The sequence below is a fragment of the Manis pentadactyla genome, chromosome 4, assembly GCF_030020395.1.
Source record: "Manis pentadactyla isolate mManPen7 chromosome 4, mManPen7.hap1, whole genome shotgun sequence".
Lineage (NCBI taxonomy): Eukaryota > Metazoa > Chordata > Mammalia > Pholidota > Manidae > Manis > Manis pentadactyla.
The window spans coordinates 19,943,838-19,963,980 of record NC_080022.1 but is presented as its reverse complement, the minus strand read 5'-3'; the positions used below and the strand labels follow the sequence as shown (position 1 = coordinate 19,963,980).

General features: G+C 47.7%; 1 protein-coding gene across 1 annotated transcript; it reads right to left on the bottom strand.

Moving 5' to 3' along the window:
- Positions 1–27: 27 nt before the first annotated feature.
- On the bottom strand, positions 28–11,702 carry NUDC (nuclear distribution C, dynein complex regulator). The gene is made up of 9 exons (XM_036914889.2): positions 11,502–11,702; positions 9,461–9,538; positions 3,658–3,861; positions 3,502–3,567; positions 2,584–2,703; positions 2,316–2,510; positions 933–1,016; positions 723–841; positions 28–288 (listed from the first exon to the last, which is right to left on the bottom strand). The coding sequence occupies exons 1-9, from the start codon at positions 11,580–11,582 to the stop codon at positions 237–239; spliced, it is 999 nt and encodes a 332-aa protein (XP_036770784.2). The 5' UTR covers positions 11,583–11,702; the 3' UTR covers positions 28–236.
- Positions 11,703–20,143: the final 8,441 nt, after the last annotated feature.

Below are 20,143 nucleotides of genomic sequence, written 5' to 3'. Positions count from 1 at the left end.
AGCGAGAGGGAACAAAATACACGTGTATTTGGGTAAACAGTTTTAATGTGTAACAGCAGGTCAACTGGGGAGGACAAGGCCCCAGCCCTTCTCCCATGATGCCCTGGGACCCAGATGCCCGGGCCAGTCCCATGCCTGCCCCTGCCCCGAGGCCCCCAAGTTCCAGGAAAGGGTAGGAAAGGATGGTGGATGGCTGAAGGCTTAACCCCAAGAGTTTAAGGAAGCAAACACAGAGGCTAGTTGAATTTGGCTTTGGAAAAATCCATCTCTGGATGCTGATCCATGAACCTGGGGGAGGGAAAGTAGGAAAGTCAAACAGACTATCCCTCTCCCCCAAAAGTTAATCCCTTTTTTCCAGCTCCCCACATTGGTCTGATGTCTCCAGAACCCTGGGTAACCTGGAGCCGGGCTGGGAAGAGGCGGGCCCCCCCAGTCTCTGAGGCCATTGAGTCTCTAAGACTGGAAGCTGAGGGGCCAGTGCTGGCACTGCGCTGCTGGTGGCAATGACTGCACGTGTCACTCCTTACTACCCTCAGGTAGCCTTCCCCTCAAAATGACCTCAGCAGGTGATTAGGCCAAGGCTATAAAGCCATAAACTTGGCTAGCTCATCCTGGAAGGGGCAGGGCAGGTCCTATGTCCTGCTTAGTGACCACCTGCTGTCACCGAGGTCTAAGCTCCCCAACACCCACCTCCCCTAAACCCCCATCTCTGAATTGCTCACTTCTTCAGAATATCCTGTTTCTTCTGCTCGTCTGAGGTGGGCAGCCCCATGGACTTCTGTCTCTGGTCATACATCATCTTCTCCACCATGCTGCGGGTCTCACTGTCCAGGTCTGACAGCTGGGGGCAGGCAGTGACAGAGATGGGTGAAGCTCTGAGGCACCTACGCCCTCACCTCCCAGCTGAAGCTCCCCAGCTGGTCAGGGCTCACCTTGGAGTTCTCAGGATTGATCTTCTTGGTGTTGATCTCAGGGTCACTGGAAACCAAGCGGCTCCACCACTCCATCTTGTTGATCTGAAAGAAAGAGAAGACCCACAGAGGATAGGGGTGGCTTCGCTGTGGCCTGGGAACCAACCCCAACCCTTCCAGAACCAAACTCTCTCCCTCATCCTACACCTGGGACCCACGAAGGCCTGTGCTGGGACCTAGGGTGCAGGTGGGCGAAACCTCTGCCCTCCCTGGCGGCTGGGGAAGACAGGCATGGAGACAGTTATAACTCAGTGTAATAAGGGAATGAATAAAATACAGAGGGAGACAGTCATCCAGGGTGGAGGGACAGAAGTCACACCAGGACTGGGTCTTAGGGGGCCGGGCTAAAAAGCAGAGGACATCCGACTGGGAGGAGAAGCAAGTGAAAGGGCCTGGAGGGGCGAGGGGCAGCTACAGCCACTCAGGGAGGCTGGAGAGGCCTTCTCTGCATGGGAAGCTCTCCCTGGATCCTTGGCACTCTACAGGGACCACATTTATTTACTGGTATTTGTGTCCCATCTCCCTCTGAAGGAACAGGGGGAGACCATAGGCTTCCTGAGGGCACAGAGTTTTCTATGTATTATTCACTGTTCTCTCTCCAGAACATAGAACACTCTCTGGTACACAGGAGGTATTCAGGTATTCACTGAATTGAATTGGTATTGACCTTATGGCCCATCACTGGACACCAAATACATGTGAAAATCTAATAGGAAGAGGCTTTGGTATCCCTGTTTTTTCTTGTCACACCTATCCAGTGTCTCTCTCTGAGAAGTAGTCCCCCTGGCAGCCTTCTCAGGTACACCAAAGCAACAGTGGAAACAGAATTCAGTCAGTGAAAACAAGAGAGTCAAAGTGTGTGAGGGTGTTCCTGCCTTAAAGCAGAAGGAAGTGTAGCGTGAGTACTGGAGTGTCATGCCTGGATAGGGGGAAGAATTGAATGCTAGAACTGTTTGATGGAACCCAAACCCCAGGAGCTGGTGGCATGTCTCTAACAGGACCACATGTCTGGATCCAAGGTTGGACCTAACAGGGAAGATGTTAAGTCCCAGCCAGAGAGAATTAGACAATAAGCATAGTGGATGATGAAATGTGGGAACTTTTTATATGGATGGTTTAGCTAGTCCTATTTGGTATCCCTGTTTTGATCCTGACTCCATCCCTTCCTTGGGAGAGGAGCCTTGGCTAATCTCTGAACTACCCTTTTCTTTGCTTTAGAATGAGACAGAGCTACTTTCAAAGTCCTGTTGTGGGGATTAAATAAGGTATGTCCACCAGGCCCCCAGCATAGTCCCTGAGTGAATCAGGCAGACACTCTCCCCCCTTCCTCTGGGTCTCTCGCACCTTCTCCAGATGCACGGTCACCACCTTGCCGTCCTCAATGAGCCACGAGCTCTCCTCCACCTTCACCTCATTGTAGAGTTCCCCGTCAATGATCGCCAGCTGCCCCTTGAGCCCCACCCGGAGATGCCGCCGCTGTATGTCCACCACCACGTCCTTCCCCTTCAGCCGGAAGTTCACGTGGAAGGGCACTGCCAGCTGCACGGGGCAGGGGAAGTCAGGAGAGGCCCAAGCTGGCTCCCTAACCTCCACCTCGGCCCCTGCCACTTACGTCCAGCTCCGACAGGGTCTGGGTCCAGCGGTAACTGGCCAGGTCTGCGCCATTGCCCAGGTTTGGCTTCAGTTTCCCTTTGTCCTTCTCGTCCTCCTCCTCCTCGTCTTCCTCAGCCTCCTGCTCACAGTCAGGGTGCTCAGCTACTCATGTAACAGACACAGACTGAACCCCACTAGGCCAGGACCAGAGCTGGCATTGGGTACACAGCCACAGGACAAAACAGACCTTGTCCCTGCCCACTCCATGGCCCACTGCGAGCCAGAGGTAAAACCTGGCTCTGCCCTCCGCCTGAGAGGAGCAGCACACCATGAGACCAAGGACTTAGCTGGGTGACCATGAGAGTCAGATGGACGCGGCTGAGGCCCGAGCCAAGGGACTTGGGAAGAAGGCCCAGCACAGAACAGAAAGTCATGAGCTGGGCGTAGGCAGGGTTATTCAAAAATAAAACCAGGCTGCCAAACGATCAACTCCCTCTTCCTGTGTCCATAGGGATGAGACGCCCAGTGTCCGACCAGAACCTCAGGAAAGCCAAATGAATACCCCAAGGATGGTTTGGGAAGCCAGACTTGCATCAGTGGGAAGAGCCCAGAGGGGCCCATCCCCAGGAATATCACAGCAGGCCACCAAAGGGCCAGGTGGGGCCCACAGATCCCAACCCACCCAAATGGTACCTGTAACAGGCACTGCGCTCTCCGGCTCTTGAGCTTTCCTGCCAAGGCCAAAGGCCAGTGGGTTTTAATTTTTAAACCTAGATCCTTTGGTCCAATGTCTGAGTGGGATCCTGAAGTGCAGGGAAGATCCCTGAAGCTTGGGAGGTGGGGTTTGGGGGAGGCATTCCAGAGAAAAGGAAAGGCTGGAGAGTCTCCAGAAATTCCCAGCCCCTGCCTAGTCCCCAGCACCTCCAGCCCGACTCACCTGCTTCCCTGGTGAGCCTAGGGTGCCATTCTTGAGCTGGGCCTCATGACTTTCTGCATCCTTTTTCTGTGGCAAAGGGCATAGCAGTTAGCAAGAGGGTCCCCACTTCCAGTGCCAATGAGGACTGGGAGGCAGGGGAGGGAAGCCCACTCTTACCTGGTCAATCTCCAGCTGCAGCCGCTCGGCCTCCTCATCAGTCAGCTCCTTGATCTGGGGCCCGGAGGTCTCTGACTTGGCCTCCTTTGCCAGCCGGGCTGCCCGCTCTGCCTTCTCCCGCCGCTCAGTCTCCTGCCGAGCTCTCGTCTCCTGCCGGGCCTTCTGTGCCAGCTGGTTGTGGTGGCTGAAAGTCTGCGTAATGAGCTGGGGAAGGAAGAGGGAATGAGGCATCAGGGCAGGGGGCAGTGTCTCAGGTCTGGAGTCCAGTCTCATCTCTACCTCTGGGAGCCTGGGCAAGGCACTGCACTCAGAACCTCAGTTTCCTCACCTGTAAAATGAGGATACTGCACCCTGTCTCAGAGCTATAATGACATTACCTGTATAGTACCTGGCTCAACAAACAGTGGCTACTTTAAAAAGGCACAGTCTAGTGACTGAGGGAATGGTCACTGAAACTGGGACACCACGAGCTCTGGTCGGGCTTTGCCACACACTAGCCATTCTACTCTTCGGTAAATCACTTAACCCGTAAGAGCTTCAGATGCCTCACTGGTGGTGACGAAACTCTACCTCACAGAGCTTTTGTGCAGATCAAAGGGTAAGTTCTCTGAAAGTCCTTCACTGCAGAGTACAGCTGTCAGAAGTGGACCTCCAGCCTCTGCTGCTCTCAAATGCCCTTCCTGAGCTCTCAGGCCGGCACCGACCAGCTCCTCGGCCTGACCTCTTACCTATGTGCGCCTGTCTCCAGGGCCACAGCACACGGCACTCGGCACCACACACGGACCGTCACATCAGCAGGAAGCCAGAGGGCTTTCCTGAGGAAAGAGGCCAGCTTCTTCCTCCCCTCAGCCGCACACTATCAATTCCAAACTGTCTCTCACCTACCGCATCTCCCCAGGATGTTTCCAATCCTCCCTGCTGCCCAGGAACTACCCCAACACCATGGCTACCTATCACCATCTAGCCATGTGGCCTTGGACAACTGAGTGACTATGACACCTTTTAAGCCCCAGTTTCACCTCAGATGCCAGGAGGACTGAGAGAGACATTCAGCAGGAGCCTGGTACGGTCCTTGCCACAAAGAAAGTGTTGGCTTCCCACCAGCCTTGCACAGCTGTGGCTAACCCAGTGTCAGCTGGTGGAAGAGTGGAGAAAAGTACCTTTTTTGCTATAAAAAGCCAACAGGATATGACCCCACCTCACTGTTTATACCAGTATCTCTCAAAGTATGATTCCCCTGCTCCACCCCATCGGCGTCACCCAGAATTTGTTAGAAATGCTAAACCTGAGGCCTCACTACAGACCTACTGAATCAGAAATTCTGGGAATGTGGCCCAGCAACCTGTATTTTTAACAAGACCTCCTGGCCAAATCTCATGCACACCTTAAGAGTCACACCTATATTTGAGTTCCTGGTCTACTCCTACACCTGTGTGACCCTCAAGTCAGCAATCTGTGCTTCTGTTTTATTATTTATAAGAGCAGAATTGCCTAAGTTGTTCTTTACCTAGAATGTCCTTGTCCTGACCTCCAGGTCACCTGGCAAACTCCTCCTCCTCCTCCAGACTAGCTCGTGTCTCCTGAGTTCATTTCTTCACCTCCAGCAGATCCAGGAACACACCAACTTAGGAAACCCAACTTCACGTTGACCCACACACCTGGAGGTGGCCTCACAGGGCACCCACTATGTGATCAGTTGTCAAAACAACCATCTTTTGAGCATCTCCGAGACAGAGCAGGAGGGAGGGGTGTGCAAGAGCTGGAGCCCACATGAGGCTCAGGGTCTCCAAAGTCACCCAGCTGCTCCCTAGGGTTCTGCCAAATGCCCTATGGCTTCTCATTCGACGCCAGTTCCTCCTGCAATCCCCAAACTGCCACCCTCATGCCACAGTGCAGTAGCTCCATATTCTACAAGGTTAAAGGGCACCCAAAGCGCTTCCAAACCAAATGGATTAACACATGGGGCATATGAGACATGAGCCACCTGAAGGCTATTCTGCTGTCAACAGAAAATCAGTCAATTATGCCAGCAGAGACTGTTCCACCGCAGGGCCTTGGTCCCAAGCTCCTAATCGAGAAGACCTTGAACTCAAGCCATTTGCCAACTAGTTGCCAAGGGGAGGCGAGAACAGGGCCCTCCCCTCGCCCAGCTCCAGTGAATCATGTTACACCCCATTTGTCCCATTCCTTCCTAGCTCCTGAAGTCAGGTGAGGGCAGAGCTGAACCACCGGCAAACTCAAGGCCAATCACAGCAGCCTCTGACCTCTCCTCCCACCAGCTGCACCCAGACAGTCCCAGGCACACACCCCTGGGGGTATCTCAGAGGTGCCAATTGGCAGGCTGTCACAGAGGCAAGCTTCTGCCGCTGGACACATCTTTGGAAACTACAGCCAAGCGGAGTGGAGGGCTGGCCCAGTTCCAACAGACAGACCCTAGTGGGCATACCTAAACACAGGCTTTGCCTGACCTAGGCTGGGTGACCGGGAGGAAAGAATGGTTCCATCAGCCTTGCCAGGAAAGACCCTGAGAGATTTAAGCCAAATCCAAAGGCATAAGGTCCTGAACCTGACAGTGGTGAGGCCGGGGGGGCAAACCCCCAATACATACGAGGGGGGAGATGATACACTCTTGTTCTAGAACTTCATATAAATGGAGTCATTCAATATGTGCTCTTTTGTGAGCAATCTTCCTTCAAATGGCTGAATACTATCCCACTGTAGGCACATTTTGTTTATTCATCCCTCAGTGGATGCTTGCATTGCCCTTACCTTTTGGCTACTGTAAATAGTGCTGCTATGAACAAGGGTATACAAATCTCTCAAGACCCTGCCTTCAATTCTTTTGGTTACATACCCAGAAGTTAGTTCTATTTTTAACTTCTGAGGAAGCGCCATGCACCACTATTCCCACCAACAACTCAGAGGGTTCTAATTCCACATTCTCACCAACACACGGCTTTTCTGGGCTTTATTTGACCGAAGTCATCCTAATGGGTATGAGGTGACAGCTCACTGTGGTTTTGACTTGCACTTCTCTTAATGATTAGCAATGCTGAGCATCTTTTCTAGTAAAAAGTTTTCAAAGAGCTACAATAATTCACTTTTACCCACAATGTCCAGAGTACCTTTCCCCCCACATCCCATATTGTTTTTACATTTTTGTTAGTTGGACCAAAAAAAAAAAACAAGACATTTCACTGATTCTTTCTCCTGTATTTCCTTGACTACTAGTGATTTGTGCATCTTTTTATATGCTTTTTGGGTTCGCTTTTCTGGGAATTGCTCATTTTCCTGCTTATCCTTTTCTTGTCAGTTTACAAGAGCTTCTGCATATTTAATCAGCTATTAAATTTTATCTGTCCTCTGCAATGCATTTTTCCAAATTTATTATTTTTCAATTGACATTACAAGTCATTATGTCTCTTGCTATACACAAGTTGACAATGTTTGAAGAGGCAAAAACTGTTACTTTCTCTTTAATAGCTTCCAGCTTTCTAATCTTACAAGGCCTCCACACAAGATTAAACACAGCTTCCTAGCTTTCCCTTTAAGACTCTTCTTGATCTGCAATTTATTTTTACATTGAGAAACGGCTGGGACAGACTGTTTTTCAGATAAAATAGCCACTTGCAGCAGCACAGCTTATTAACTCATCCTTTGCCTACTGCACTGAAGTACCACATCAGATACATACTAAATCTTCAAAAATGCCGCAGGTTTTCTGGGTTTTCTATTCTGCTCCACTGGTCCATTTGTCTCTTCCTATGTCAGTAATATTCTGATTTGATTATTATGGCTTTACTCAAATCCACATTCCCTTATCCATACTTCCTAGCTCCAAAAGGTATAAAAACTGAACATATTTTTGTACTTTTCATACATTTGTGGCATGAATATGTTTAGTCTTCATATCTCGTGGTTGGTATGACTACTGATAGACATTTCTCTACAGAAATATTAATGTTTCATTACACGATGCTGCTACTGACCTCTGGACTAGGGTATTGTATGTAATGCATAGTTAACACACCACATTGCATCTTAAAATCCAAAGAATTCTAAATCCCAAGACAGCTGGCCCCAAGAAGTTCAAAGAAGGGATTCTCCAATGCCAGCACTTCATCCATACTACCTTTTTGTATCCTCACAACAGCCCTGTGAGGTAAGGATTAGGAGAGAAGTGATTCACCCAACACCACATAGTTGTCAAGCAGTGAATTGGGGGAGACCAGGATTCACTCATATCTCCCTAGCTCTAGAATCCAAGCTCTTAATGGACACACTTGGAAATAATGTTATCTGGTGGCCCTGAAAAGCAGGTGCTCAAAACAAAGGCATTAAGGTGTTACAACTGAAGACCAGGTGGTAAGGCTGGACAGGTTTCTGCCTGCATGAGAGTCTGACCAACCTCCTGGGAAAGAGCTGACTCTAAGGGAACTAAGAGCCACGGAGCATGACAGGGTCTAAGAAGGGAACAGCAGACATGCACCACGTGGCAGCTACCAGCTCTCCATGATACTTCCACAGCACTGCTTAGTATCATTCATCTCTCCCCCTTCTCCCAGCTCTCCTTCATCCTTCATACCTCAAGTCCCACTCCCTCATCAAGTCTTCCTTGACCCTACCTAGGTTAGTCCATTTTCTGCTCTCAGAGATTCTGCTCTAACACCCACCGCTTCTTTGTTGCCCATTTTTTGGAGGAGTGGAGATGCTATATCGTGAGATCCATGGAAACAAAGACCATGTCTGTATTCACCTATGGAATCTCAAAGGGTTTGCCTGGCACACAGGCAAAGTGTCAACCGTTCAATAAATATTCTTTAAATGAAGTAATGATTACTTTTATTATAAAGCAACCTGGCCCACAGAAAATCAGGAGGTGCTGGTGCTAACACAGAAAGAGTATTAGAGCCAGAAGGGGTCCTACAGGTCAATGAGTCCACCTGCTTTCACTTTACAGATGTGACGATTCAAACCAGAGAATTGGTGGGAAATCAACTCCTCCCAAGCCAATGTGTCTATGACAGAAGAGCTTCAGATCATTAAGATGCATCATAGAGCATTCCAGCTTGTTAGAACCCTGAAGCTGTTAACAAGTAGTGTGCAAAATGTCTCCTTGTTACTGTATTTCCTTAGTTTAAGTGAATGAAACTACCAAGGTTATAAAAATTATAGTTCAGTGAACTGACATTCTTTATGATTTACCAATCTTCACAAGATATAATTACAACTTAAGAACTCAGAAGGAAGTTTAAGGTCTCAGAAACAGTCCCACAAAATGCAATTCCCAAATCCTCAAACTGTGGGTCACCGCATCTGGGAAGATGGACAGATTGGCTTTGAGTTTTCCTATGTTTCTGTCTTCTAAACTCAATTTCTAACATTTTCCCACTCTCATCTCCCAGCTAGATAATTAGAAAAAACCTCCTCAGTGGAAAAGGAACCAAGAAGCCTGGTGTGAGGGGAAGAAGGTAGTTTTATAATAGATTCTGGTTCCAACCCCAGCTCTCCCACAACACAGCTCAAGACTTTGGACAAAATGCTAAACACCCCTGAGGCCAAATTCCTCGTTTGTAAAATGGGGATAGTAACACCTGCCCCTTAAACCGCTAACGGATCACAGGAATGAAGCACTAGCATGGGGAGAGGCTTTGATAAATGACAGCTTGCTTCCCTTCCCTAACCCTTTGCCCTTCGTGGTTTACCTCTGCTGAAGGTTATTACTGCCTACAAAGGAAGACCAGGGTTGCTTTTCTTCTGAAGAATCAGAGCTGCCCAGGGGACACAGGCCCCCAATACTCACCTTCTCTGCCATCCCCTCTTCTCCTCCAACAAAAAAGTCTGTTTTGCGTCGAAGGAAGCTGAAGAAAGTGTTCACAAGCTGAAAGATAGAAGACCGAAGCTGTGGAGATGCCATATTGGGAGCACCTCAGCTGCACAAACATCAACTTCCTTGGTCTGGGTGGGAACCTGGGACTTGGCTGTTTCACCCCTGAACCTCTCAACTGAGAAGACATCCTCCCAGCAGGCTCTACCTTAGTCACATCGGCCGGAAAGCCTAACCTAGCCTTGACCAGACTGAACACGAGGCAGGTTCTTCATTTCTCATGTGTATGTGTACGCATGTTTCTCCCTCCTGGAGGCCTTAGAAGCAGCCTAGGGATATGGAATATTCCTCTGCATCTAGGCCTTTAAACGCCTGGACCCTGTCATCCTCTCCAGGTAGTAAAAAGCCCATCCAGAGTGGTACTGGCTGAGATACTGGGCAGAGCCAGGAAGGGAGCAAATGAAGTCACTTTAAAGAAGGTTAAGACCAATGAACTCTGGCCGGTGTACCAGTGGAGTCAAGTGGTTAAGAGCATGGGTTTGAGTATCAGAACAGTATATATTAGCTGTGAACTTGAAAAGTTAATCCTAACTCTGTAAAATAGAAATAGCAGCTATTGACCTTGTGAAGATCAAATGAGACAAATGGAAGCGAGGGTCGTGTAGCAGTGTCTGGCTGAGAGCTAGAGACCGCCTCCCAGAGAGTGAACTCCTCACAAGAAGGCACCATAAACTATGGCTTACTCTGTCTATATCCCCAATGCCTGGCACCAGAGCTATACATACTTAGTAAAATTCTTGCTGAATCAAAAGATCTAGTGGTGACAAAGGTAAATATAAGCCCTTTTATTTACCCAAAAGAGTGGTTCTAAATATGATGCTAGAACTTATCTTAATGGATTTCAAGTCCTACTTCTAGACACTTTTTAAATTTATTAAAAAATGAACTCACTCCCAAATCCAGTTTTGTGTCAACAGTTTAGGGGGATGGAAACCTTTTTACACTTGCAAATTAGTAACTTTCTTCCCATCTCAAAGGGCTTACAAGTCCTTGGTTACCACAGGCACTTGGGTGAAAGAATGGGGATGAAAAGCTCAATAAAAACTTGCGCTCATGAGATAGAGAATCAGCAATGAACCGTGCAAAGCACACTTGGCCTCAGGAGGCTGGGAACCTATTGGATGATTGTGGGCAAGTTTCTTCCTTTTCTGTACAAAATAAGAGTTATGGAACTGATCTCGATAGGCTTTTCTCCCTCTAACTGTAAGAGGAGCTTTCGGCTCACACCAATACCCAGGACCCAGCCCAGTGAGTATCTGGCACACATCAATCACTCAACAAATACTTGTTGAATGAACAAAACCTGGTAATTGAGAATTCCTCCCTGTACTTTACTTAAAGACACTACTCGCCTACAAAGATTCGAGAAATAGATTCGTAGCTCTTTCTCAAAGACAAAGAAACGGAAGCTTGGAAACATGGAAAGGTCTCAAGTTGGTAGGTGGTGGAAACCAATTGTGAACCCAGACCTCTTACTCCCCATTCAAGGCCTAAAAAGACCACGCGCTAAAAAGCCACCCCCACCCCTCCACTGGTCGGCTCACTCCAAATCTTGGTAGATGCAAATCCCAAAGTCTGGGGTGCTTGGGAGGGGCCACAGAGGGGAAATGGAGCCGGAAGTACGTGTGAGACTAGGAAGGGGTGGGATCCCAAAGCTCTGCGAGTTTTCTAGGGGCGGTTTTTGGGTCGCCGAAGTTGCTACGCTCTGAACTACTGAACAACCAAGGGGTCCCGGGACTGATACGATGGGGACGAACGGGGCAAATGTGCGGGGCTCCGAGGCCAGACCGGAAGCTAGGGCGCAGTGAGAACGTCAGGGGAATCTCAAAAACCTGCGACGCCCAAGGGTGGATCTCGGGCCCCAAAGGCAGAGGACGGGGGAGGGTGGGTGGCTACGGCCACCCGGGTGGTAGAGCACCGCTGGACCAGGCCGAGCCGGCGCCACGCGGGCCGTTACCTCTTGCACGCCGCCCTCGTGCTGCTGCGCCATGGCCAGCAACATGCCGTCAAACCGCTCCTCCTCTTGCTCTCCGCCCATAGCGCCGGCCCCTAGCCACGCTCCGAGATCCGAGCTCAGCACTCGCGTTCCGCGTTCGCTCGGCTCCTTCGGATGGCGTCCTGCCCAACGGTTCTTCGCCTTCCGCAGCGGAGCCGGAAATACGCACAAGCCCTGCTGCCAGGCCCTCCTTCTCACCGTCTCTTCCCGCCTCCCTCCCGGCCTGCGACCATTGATCGCGCGGCAAACAGCCCGCTTCGCCGACCATTGCTCAGCTTGTTGAACCAATCAGCGAGTACGTCTATGGAAGCGGTGGGCGGAGCCAAGGGGTTCCCAGTTTGGCGTGAGTTGCTATGGTCACCAGATGCTTGGGAGCCTTCCAGAAAGCCCGGAACTAAAATCTGGAGGAGTTGGAAGTTAGAAAGGGGTAAACTTTGTTCCACCGTCTTGAGAGTGACCCGCCCATCACCAGCATGTAGAACGGTGGAGCTGAAGTGTTCTTAGTCATCTCTTCCAATCCTTCCATGAGGCAATGGGGACCCAAAAAGGAGAAGGGGCTTGCCCAGAGGTCAGTCTCCCTACCTCAACATCACATTCTCGACATGGACCAGCTTCTGGGGCACACGCAATGTGCAGTCTCTAGGGACCCTGGCTTAGAAGGGCTCTGTGCTTGGTTCAGTGCTTTGCTGTTGCAGGCATAAAATTCTTAACGGTTTTTCAACAAGAGACACCATATTTTGCAGTGGGCCCTGCAAATTATGTAATGAGTGCTGTATTTTACTTTTATTCCTGCAGATTTAGGGGACAGGTCCTAGTCATCTAAGGTCAACACCTCCACTTCTACCGGGAATTTCATTATCTTAGTCTTTTCAGGGATTCTACCCTTGTTGTATCCTTTTTTCAATCTCTGCATCACAAAATTCTTTCTTCTGGATAATTCTCTTCTATTTACAAACATGCTTTAATGACACTTTATTAAACTATTCTGTGACCCCACTTTCTCCTACTACTACCCTAATTTTCAGTTCTCTTTCACAACAAAACTTGGAAACATTGCTGTACTTGTTTCTTCACTTCCTTACCTTCCATCTCTCCTAAATTTACTCTAATTAGTCTTTTCTTACAAGACTCTGACCAAGGTTTCAATCACCTCCATGTTGACAAAGCCAATGAACCACTCTTATCTTACTCAGTTTCTCAGCTGCATTTGACAGAGTTTGCCCCTTCTTCCGTTATTTTGTTTTCCCTTAGGCTTCTGTTATGTGTGAATTGTGTTCCCCCAAATTCATATGTTGAAGCCTCCAGTGTAACTTCTTCTGGAGATAGGGCCATTCAAAGAGATAATTAAGGTTACATTAATTCACAGGAGTAAGGCCCTAATCCAATATGACTAGTGTCCTTACAAGAAGAGAAATAAACCCCAGGGATTAGTGTGCACACAGAGGAAGTGTGAGACAGCTGTCTGCAAGACAGAAGTAGGCCTTTGGGAGGAAGCAAACACCTTGATCTTGGACTTGCAGCCCCCAGAGCTATGAGAAAATTAATTTCTGTGGTTTAAGTCACTCAGTCTGTGATATTTTTTTATGGCAGCACTAGCAAATCAATAGAGCTGTGTCATCACACTTATCTGGCTTTCTTTCCATCTCAGTGTCCTGTCCTACCCACACTTGTAGATGTCTGTCCTTTGCTCTCTCCTCTTCCTCTCTATCTGCACTTTCTCCTTAGGTGATCTTGTGATATCTCTGGTCCAGACTTCTGAGCTCTGGTTCATCTATCTACCTACCTGCTAGACAACTCCACTTGGATGATTAACAAATACCTCAAAACACATGGCTTTGGGAAGATGAAGAAGTTGTGGAGATGGAAGTTCTGGAAACGGATGGTGGTGATGAGTGCACAACAATGTGAATGTAGTTAATGCCACTGAGCTGTACACTTAATGATGGTTAAAATAGTAAATTTAGTGTTATGTATGTATTACCACAGTAAAAAAATATACATAACTTTATGAGACAATTTTTAAAATTTGAACTCTGACTTGATATTTGATTATATTCAAGAATTACCATTTGAAAAAAACCTAACATGGCCAACATCAATACTCCTACACACACATAAGTTAATTCCTCCCAAAGTCTGCCCGATTGCAGTAAATGGCACTCCAAAGCACTGATTGCTGAAGCTAAAACCTCCACTCATCCATTCTTTTTTTTTTTGCACAAGCCAAAATCTAGTCTCATCCAACCCATTAGTAAGTCTTGTGAGCTCTCCCTCCAAAATATATCCTGATTCTGCCCCATTCTCACCTTGCTGTGTGCTGTACTACTCCAGTCTAATCCAGTAGCATCTTTTGCTTGGACAACTGCTCTTACAGCTTCCTAGCTGGCCTCCTTACCTCCTTACTTGCCCCTTTATAGTCCAGCCTCCACTCAGCAGCCAAAGCAATCCTCCTATAGGATAAGCCAGATCTCCTTTCTCACTTGCATAAAAAATTAACCCTTCATGGATTGCCATTGCATTCAGGAAAAATTCCAAACTCTCAACCAAGGCCTCCAAGAAGCAACACCATCAGGACCCTGCCCACCATTCAGCCTTATCTTGCCCCACACTCCCCTTCATGCACCAGGCTCCCTCCTCACTGGCTTTTTTCACTTCCTCAAATGCCCTGTCCTAGTTCCTACACCTTCAGCATCCAACTCCTTTTATCTGTCAGGTCCCAACCCAAATGCCACTTCCTCTGTAAGGTGTTTGTTGACCCTGATAGAAAGATTAAGTCTCCATCTCCATGATTTTTGTCTTCAAAGTGCTTTGTGCTCATCCTCTGTAATTACTGATTACAACTGAAACATACAATTAAGAGACTTTGGTTCTACATCCGTCTTCTCTCACTGGAATATAAACTTTGTGAAAGATGGCACCTGTCTGATTCTTTGGAGCATTCTGCTCAGATCCTCAAATGTGGTATGACTTCAATAAATATCTGGGGAATGAATAAATGGTCTTTACCTGATACTATTCAATCTCATTATATAACTTATCAATAAATATTGGTAAAATTTTTTGGTAAAAACTTCTTATTAAGTACCCAGTACTGTACTGAACACTTTATAAACATTATGCGACTTAACATAATGCTCCTATGTTATTTTCTCCATTTGGGGGAAGGAGAAAACAGAGACATAGAAGTGAAGTCATGTGCCCAAGGTCACACAGCTGAAAGGGCAGAGCCAGGATTCAAATCCATGCTACCTGACTCCAGTGCCCACACACTTCAGCTTCAAGTTCTGCCTCCCTAAACTGGCATTCTGATTTTATAGACAGGTCCCAGACATTTGTTTGATGTGACTCTTCCTGAGAAACCAAGACCTGATCTTGAACCCTGGTGAATTCACTGAGACAATAAATGTTTCTGGGAAGGCCTCTTGGTGACCAGAAAACCTCCCTAGTGACCTCTGATCTCATTTACATTTGCATATGAACAACAAACAGATAAGGGGGTGATTCCAGCACCATGTGCTAAGCTCTCTATTAGGGATAGTATATGACCTGGGAACTCAGGGGTGGAGCAATTTATTCTTCCCAAGAGGTGAAGAGGGAAAGACATGAAGCCTGAGCTAGGGAAGTAACATTTGCACTAGACTGTGCAGGGTGATCAGGAGCTTACCAAGCAGACAGAGTAAGGGAAAGGCATCCCAAGCAGGGGAACAGCATTGGCAGAAGCTTGAAGGCAGAAAGGTGCATGTCACATTCAGAGAATGCAAAGTCACCTCGTGCTGGCTTTCCAACTCCCAGTTCCAGCCCCTAACCCAGGCCCTCTGCAGCCCAGGATCTCCCAGCTGCCTCCTCAGTTAGTCTGAGGCCTCTGTACACAAGAGCAAACAGGTACACCCATGAGATCACAAAGCATTTTCACGTGCATTACCTTATGGGCACTTAACTTTATAGATCACGCCCAGCCCAGTGCCTGACACACACTAGGTGCTCAATAAGTGTCAGTTGCTGTAATTCTTAGCATGATGATGATGATTGTTCCTGCTTGGATAGTAACACCTTCATCCCATTGTCACATCAGGATTAACCAAGATAATTGTGAAAGTATTTTGCAAACCATAAAGTGCCGCACAGAAGGGAAAGTGTTGTCATGAACTTTCCCTCTGGAAAGCTTCCAATTCAAGCCCCTCAGCCCCGCCACTCCATTTCAGCATCCCTGCCCACCACTGGGGCGGGCATCCCAGGTTCCCCGTTAAAGCTGAGAGCAGGGCTCTCTCTCCCTCATCAGGATGGGGACTCCTCAGGGCTGGCGATCAGACCGAAGGCTCCCAAGAGCAGGGCTTATCTCCTCTCCTACCAGGGTCTCTGAGGGCTGGCTTGTGTCACCCCAATAATATTTGGGGTTCCCAAGGGTGGGACTATGTCTTTCCCTTTAAACTGCTAAGGGTTGGCCTGTGTTTCTCCCTTCAAACTGAGGGCAAGGCCCGGGCAGGGGGGCAGCTGATCAACCATCTCCTCACAGAGGCCTCCCCACTGTCTGAGTGAATGGCCCCAGTCAGGCTCTGGGCTGTGGAGATCCCAGCTGAGGCCTTTCCTTACCCTCCAGGGCCTCCAGGACTGACCTGGCCTTCAGGTCACACACAGGACTCAGAAAACAGTTCCCCACACTGCAAAAACTTAGAACCAAGGGAACCCAGCTTCCAGCCCAGCTTTACCATGACCCCCACAGAAGAGTGTCTCCTTTCTCTGGGTCTCCTCCTCTTAAACTTTCCCCTGCAGGCAGTGAAGGTGACAGCAGCAATAACGATCGCCCCCTTTATGGAGCACATGCCGTGTGCCATGGACTCTGTGTCCTCATAAACACCTCACGTGAGCCCCACAAACACCCAGGAAAGGCAGTATTAGAGGCAGATTTTCTGTGAAGCTAATGAAGCTCAAACTGCAGGGCCTTGCACTTGGACAAGGGCACTTGGGCCTATACACATTCTTTTTAATTTGAAAAAAAATAGTATTTTAAAACTACAATTGGTTAAGAACACTGTTTCTTCTCACACTATCCCACTTTGTAACCTGAATGATTCCCAAGACACCTGGAAGTATATGGATGATGAAGGAAAAACGAGGATATGTGTGGAGCAAGAAGCAAATGTTTGTGAAGTTCTTTCAGTCATCATTAAATTGTCATTTCATATTGACACCAACTCAAAAAGGAAGCTTCCTTCTATAAGGAATATGAAACACATGCAATTATAAAGGCTCCATTCACATTTGTCTTTTTTGATAGGAATTACACAGAGTAGAATTTATCAAAAATGTCCACTACAAACTTGTAAGCAGAGCTCCAGGCAGCAAATACATCTGTGTGTGATGTGGCATGTTTATATATCCTATCAAGAATAAAACGTGTTTTTTTTTATCAACCACACAAGAGGAAAGACAGAATCATCTCTCTATTTTCACTGTAGAAATTTATTTTTAAAGTTCATTGATAGCTCTACTTTCTCCTCTTCCTGAAAATTTCAGTCATAAAACCATTAGGTAGAGCAGAACAAGATAGAAGCGTGTCCTAGAGAGGGAGGGAGCCACCAGGGCCCAGAGCAGAAGTCAGCACCCCAGCAGGGGGAAGAGGAGGCAGGGGAAGACTGTGTCCCTGAGTGGGAGGGGCAGCCTGACACAAGGTACAAGAGCCCCAGTGGGGTGAGGAGTGCATCTCACAGGGCAGGGGCGGCTGTGGCGATGGAAGATGGGTTGTGAAACAGGGCTTGACCCAATAAGTAAATAAATTAAGAATAGTGGAAGCCAGACTTCTCAGTGTCAGGGAAGGAAGGTACAAATATAGAAAGGGCAACAGCCAGAATGAACCCCATTATAGGGAGTTAAAATTGCAGAGAATAGTCCTAACTCATGTTTTTTAGTATGTATCAATAGATATAGAAATAAATATAAATGTAAATGGGTGTGTGTGCGCCTGTGTGTTGCATGTATATTCCTTAGCTCTGGGAGGGCCTGGAACAGTGACACCCAATAGCAATGAGCAGGTCTTGGTTTCTAATTACTGTCTAGGGCCCAGATCATAGTTTTTAAACACTGTTCACCACTAAAAATTGAATCAGAGCTTCTTGGAGTACTGGCTGATCCCAGGAGCTTGAAAAGAGGCTATCTTTTTATACCAGAAAACCAAGGATGTTCAAAGAATGACAGGTGTGTTAAAAGGACAGACTCCAGCTTGAAGAGGCTTCCATTGGCCAAGTCTGTGACAATCTGAGCATCAAAATAAATAATGATAGTAACAGGTTATAAGCCACTGAATAAAATAAGAGACCATGAGTTCCTAACTGAAGACATACATACATAATACATTCAAAGTATAAGGAAGGATATCTACACAGTTTCAGAATGCTTCCTCACAAAATACTGATGCATTACAGAGGGGGAAAGAGCAACTACAGTGGAGAAGCCTGGCAGACATCACCTTAATCAAGCGACCCAAGCGGATCATGGGACAAATGGAAATGGGTGCTACCTGTTAGGGTGTGTCAAGAAGAACCCAACATCACTTCTGCAATATTCCTGCTAAAGATACATAATGAATCTAATCACAAGGAAGTCTCAGACAAACCCAAAATGACAAACTTGCTGCAAAATCATTACAGCTCTTCAAAAGGGTCAAGGTCGTGAAAGGCAAAGAAAAACAGAGGGACTTTTCCTGACTGACAGAGGCTGAAAAGACCTGACAAAGAACTGCAGTGTGAGACTCTGGACTGTGTCCTTTCACTGTAGTGAGTTCACTGGTACTTTTGGTGAAACTGAAAGGGGTCTTAGAGTAAGTGGTATATGGTCAATGTTAATTCCTGCTTTGACGGTTATGCCGAGATCATGTAGAATGTCCTTGTGTATATAACAGAATTACACACTAACAGGTTTGAGAGTTATGAGGCATCAGGATGCCAATTTACTCTTAAAAGGTTGATGGTAAAAAATAAAACACAAAAAAGTCCCCCCTATCGTTCTTGCCATCTTTCTGTGTTTGTGAAGGTTTCAAAATAAATGTCAGGACGTGTAGAAACAAAGAGTGTGCAGCTAAAATGTATAGGCACGTACCGTCAGGCAATTGATTAGTAGAAGTATTTTTTATTCTCCTGGGTTTGTGCCATTTATGTTTTCTGTCGGACAGCTTAGTATGTAATTGGTAGTGATTTGTTTTCTCATTTTAAATACTCACTTTCATACCTGATTTTCTATTCTTAAGAAGGGCCCTCCAAACTGTATGTTCTTCAGGCCCTATAAAACCAATATCCACTATTGGCCTTTCTTGTACCCTTTTAAAGATGGAGAAACTGAGGCACAAGTATAAAGTGACTTGTCCAGTGTCACTCAGGTAAGTGATGAAGAGGGTTTGAACCCAGGCAGTTTGACTCCAGAGTCTCCCAGAAGGGGACACTGTAAGGGTTCAGTGACATAAAAGGACATGAAAGGAATTTTACCAAGGTGAGGAATAAGATTATTCACCATCAAATGAAAGTTCATGCCTGCCTATTTGTCTGCTGGGGCTTAGTTCCTTAGGCAGAGGGAAGGGGGAGCAAAGTCCTCCTGCTGTATGCCAGAAACTGCTTGGAATTTGACATCCAGGACTTTGCTTTGTCCCCACAGCAGCCCTACAGGTAGGTGTTATTGTCCCAGATGAAACTCTTGAGGCCCACAGAGATTTGGGGATCAGCACAAGGTCGCACAACTGGACAACAATAGAGCCAAAAGCAGGTGCCAGGGATGGTGATGGCTGCCCAATAGTGTGCTGGCAGGCGGCTTTCCAAGCTGCATTTGCCAAGGTCCACAGTCATGACACAGCGAGGACCTTTCTACCTGCTCTCACACCCACGCCCCACCATCTGAGACAGGTACCCAGGCCATAGTTGCTGTGTGGCTGGCAGCAGAGCAACATTTCTGCCCAGACCATAAGTGAGCAACAACTGCAGAATAGGCAGCCACAAAGTGGGGCCCCAAATAACCATCAGCTGTGGGAAAGTCAGGCCACACAGCTCTGGCTGCACAGTTGGGCCAGAGGGTCCAGAGAAACAAGCAAGGACTTTGGAGTCAGACAGATCTGGGCTCTGTCTCTTAGTGGTGTGACCATGGGCAAGTCAATTCACCTCTCTGAGTGTCAAAAAGTAAGAATCTTGCCTCATAGGAAAGCTCTGAGCACTGGAGTAGAAAGTGCCAGGCACGCAGTAGGGGCCCAATAAACAGCAGCCATATTTCCTTATTATTCTGTAAGGGCTTCTCAGCAGACATGTCCTTTCAGGATCTCCAGGAATCCAGGCTGGGGAGAGAGAGTTCTAAGGACCCTATTTCTGCAGGGGCCCCAGAACTGGAGTGAGAGAAGGGGGCCTCCTAGACTGCACAATGGGCGAAGTCCTCCCAGCCCGCCAGGGTCCCGGCTCCCTTCCCCGCAGCCTGTTCCTTACCAACAACAGGCGCAGGGCCCCAAGGTTAGCAAACAAGCTAGTGATAAGGCACTTCCAGGTTGGGCTTTGTGTTCAAGGCTTGTCCAGCTCTGGGGCTGGCTCCCCAGCTTAATGTAAGTCTGCAGGCACCAATAGGGACACCTGCCATGG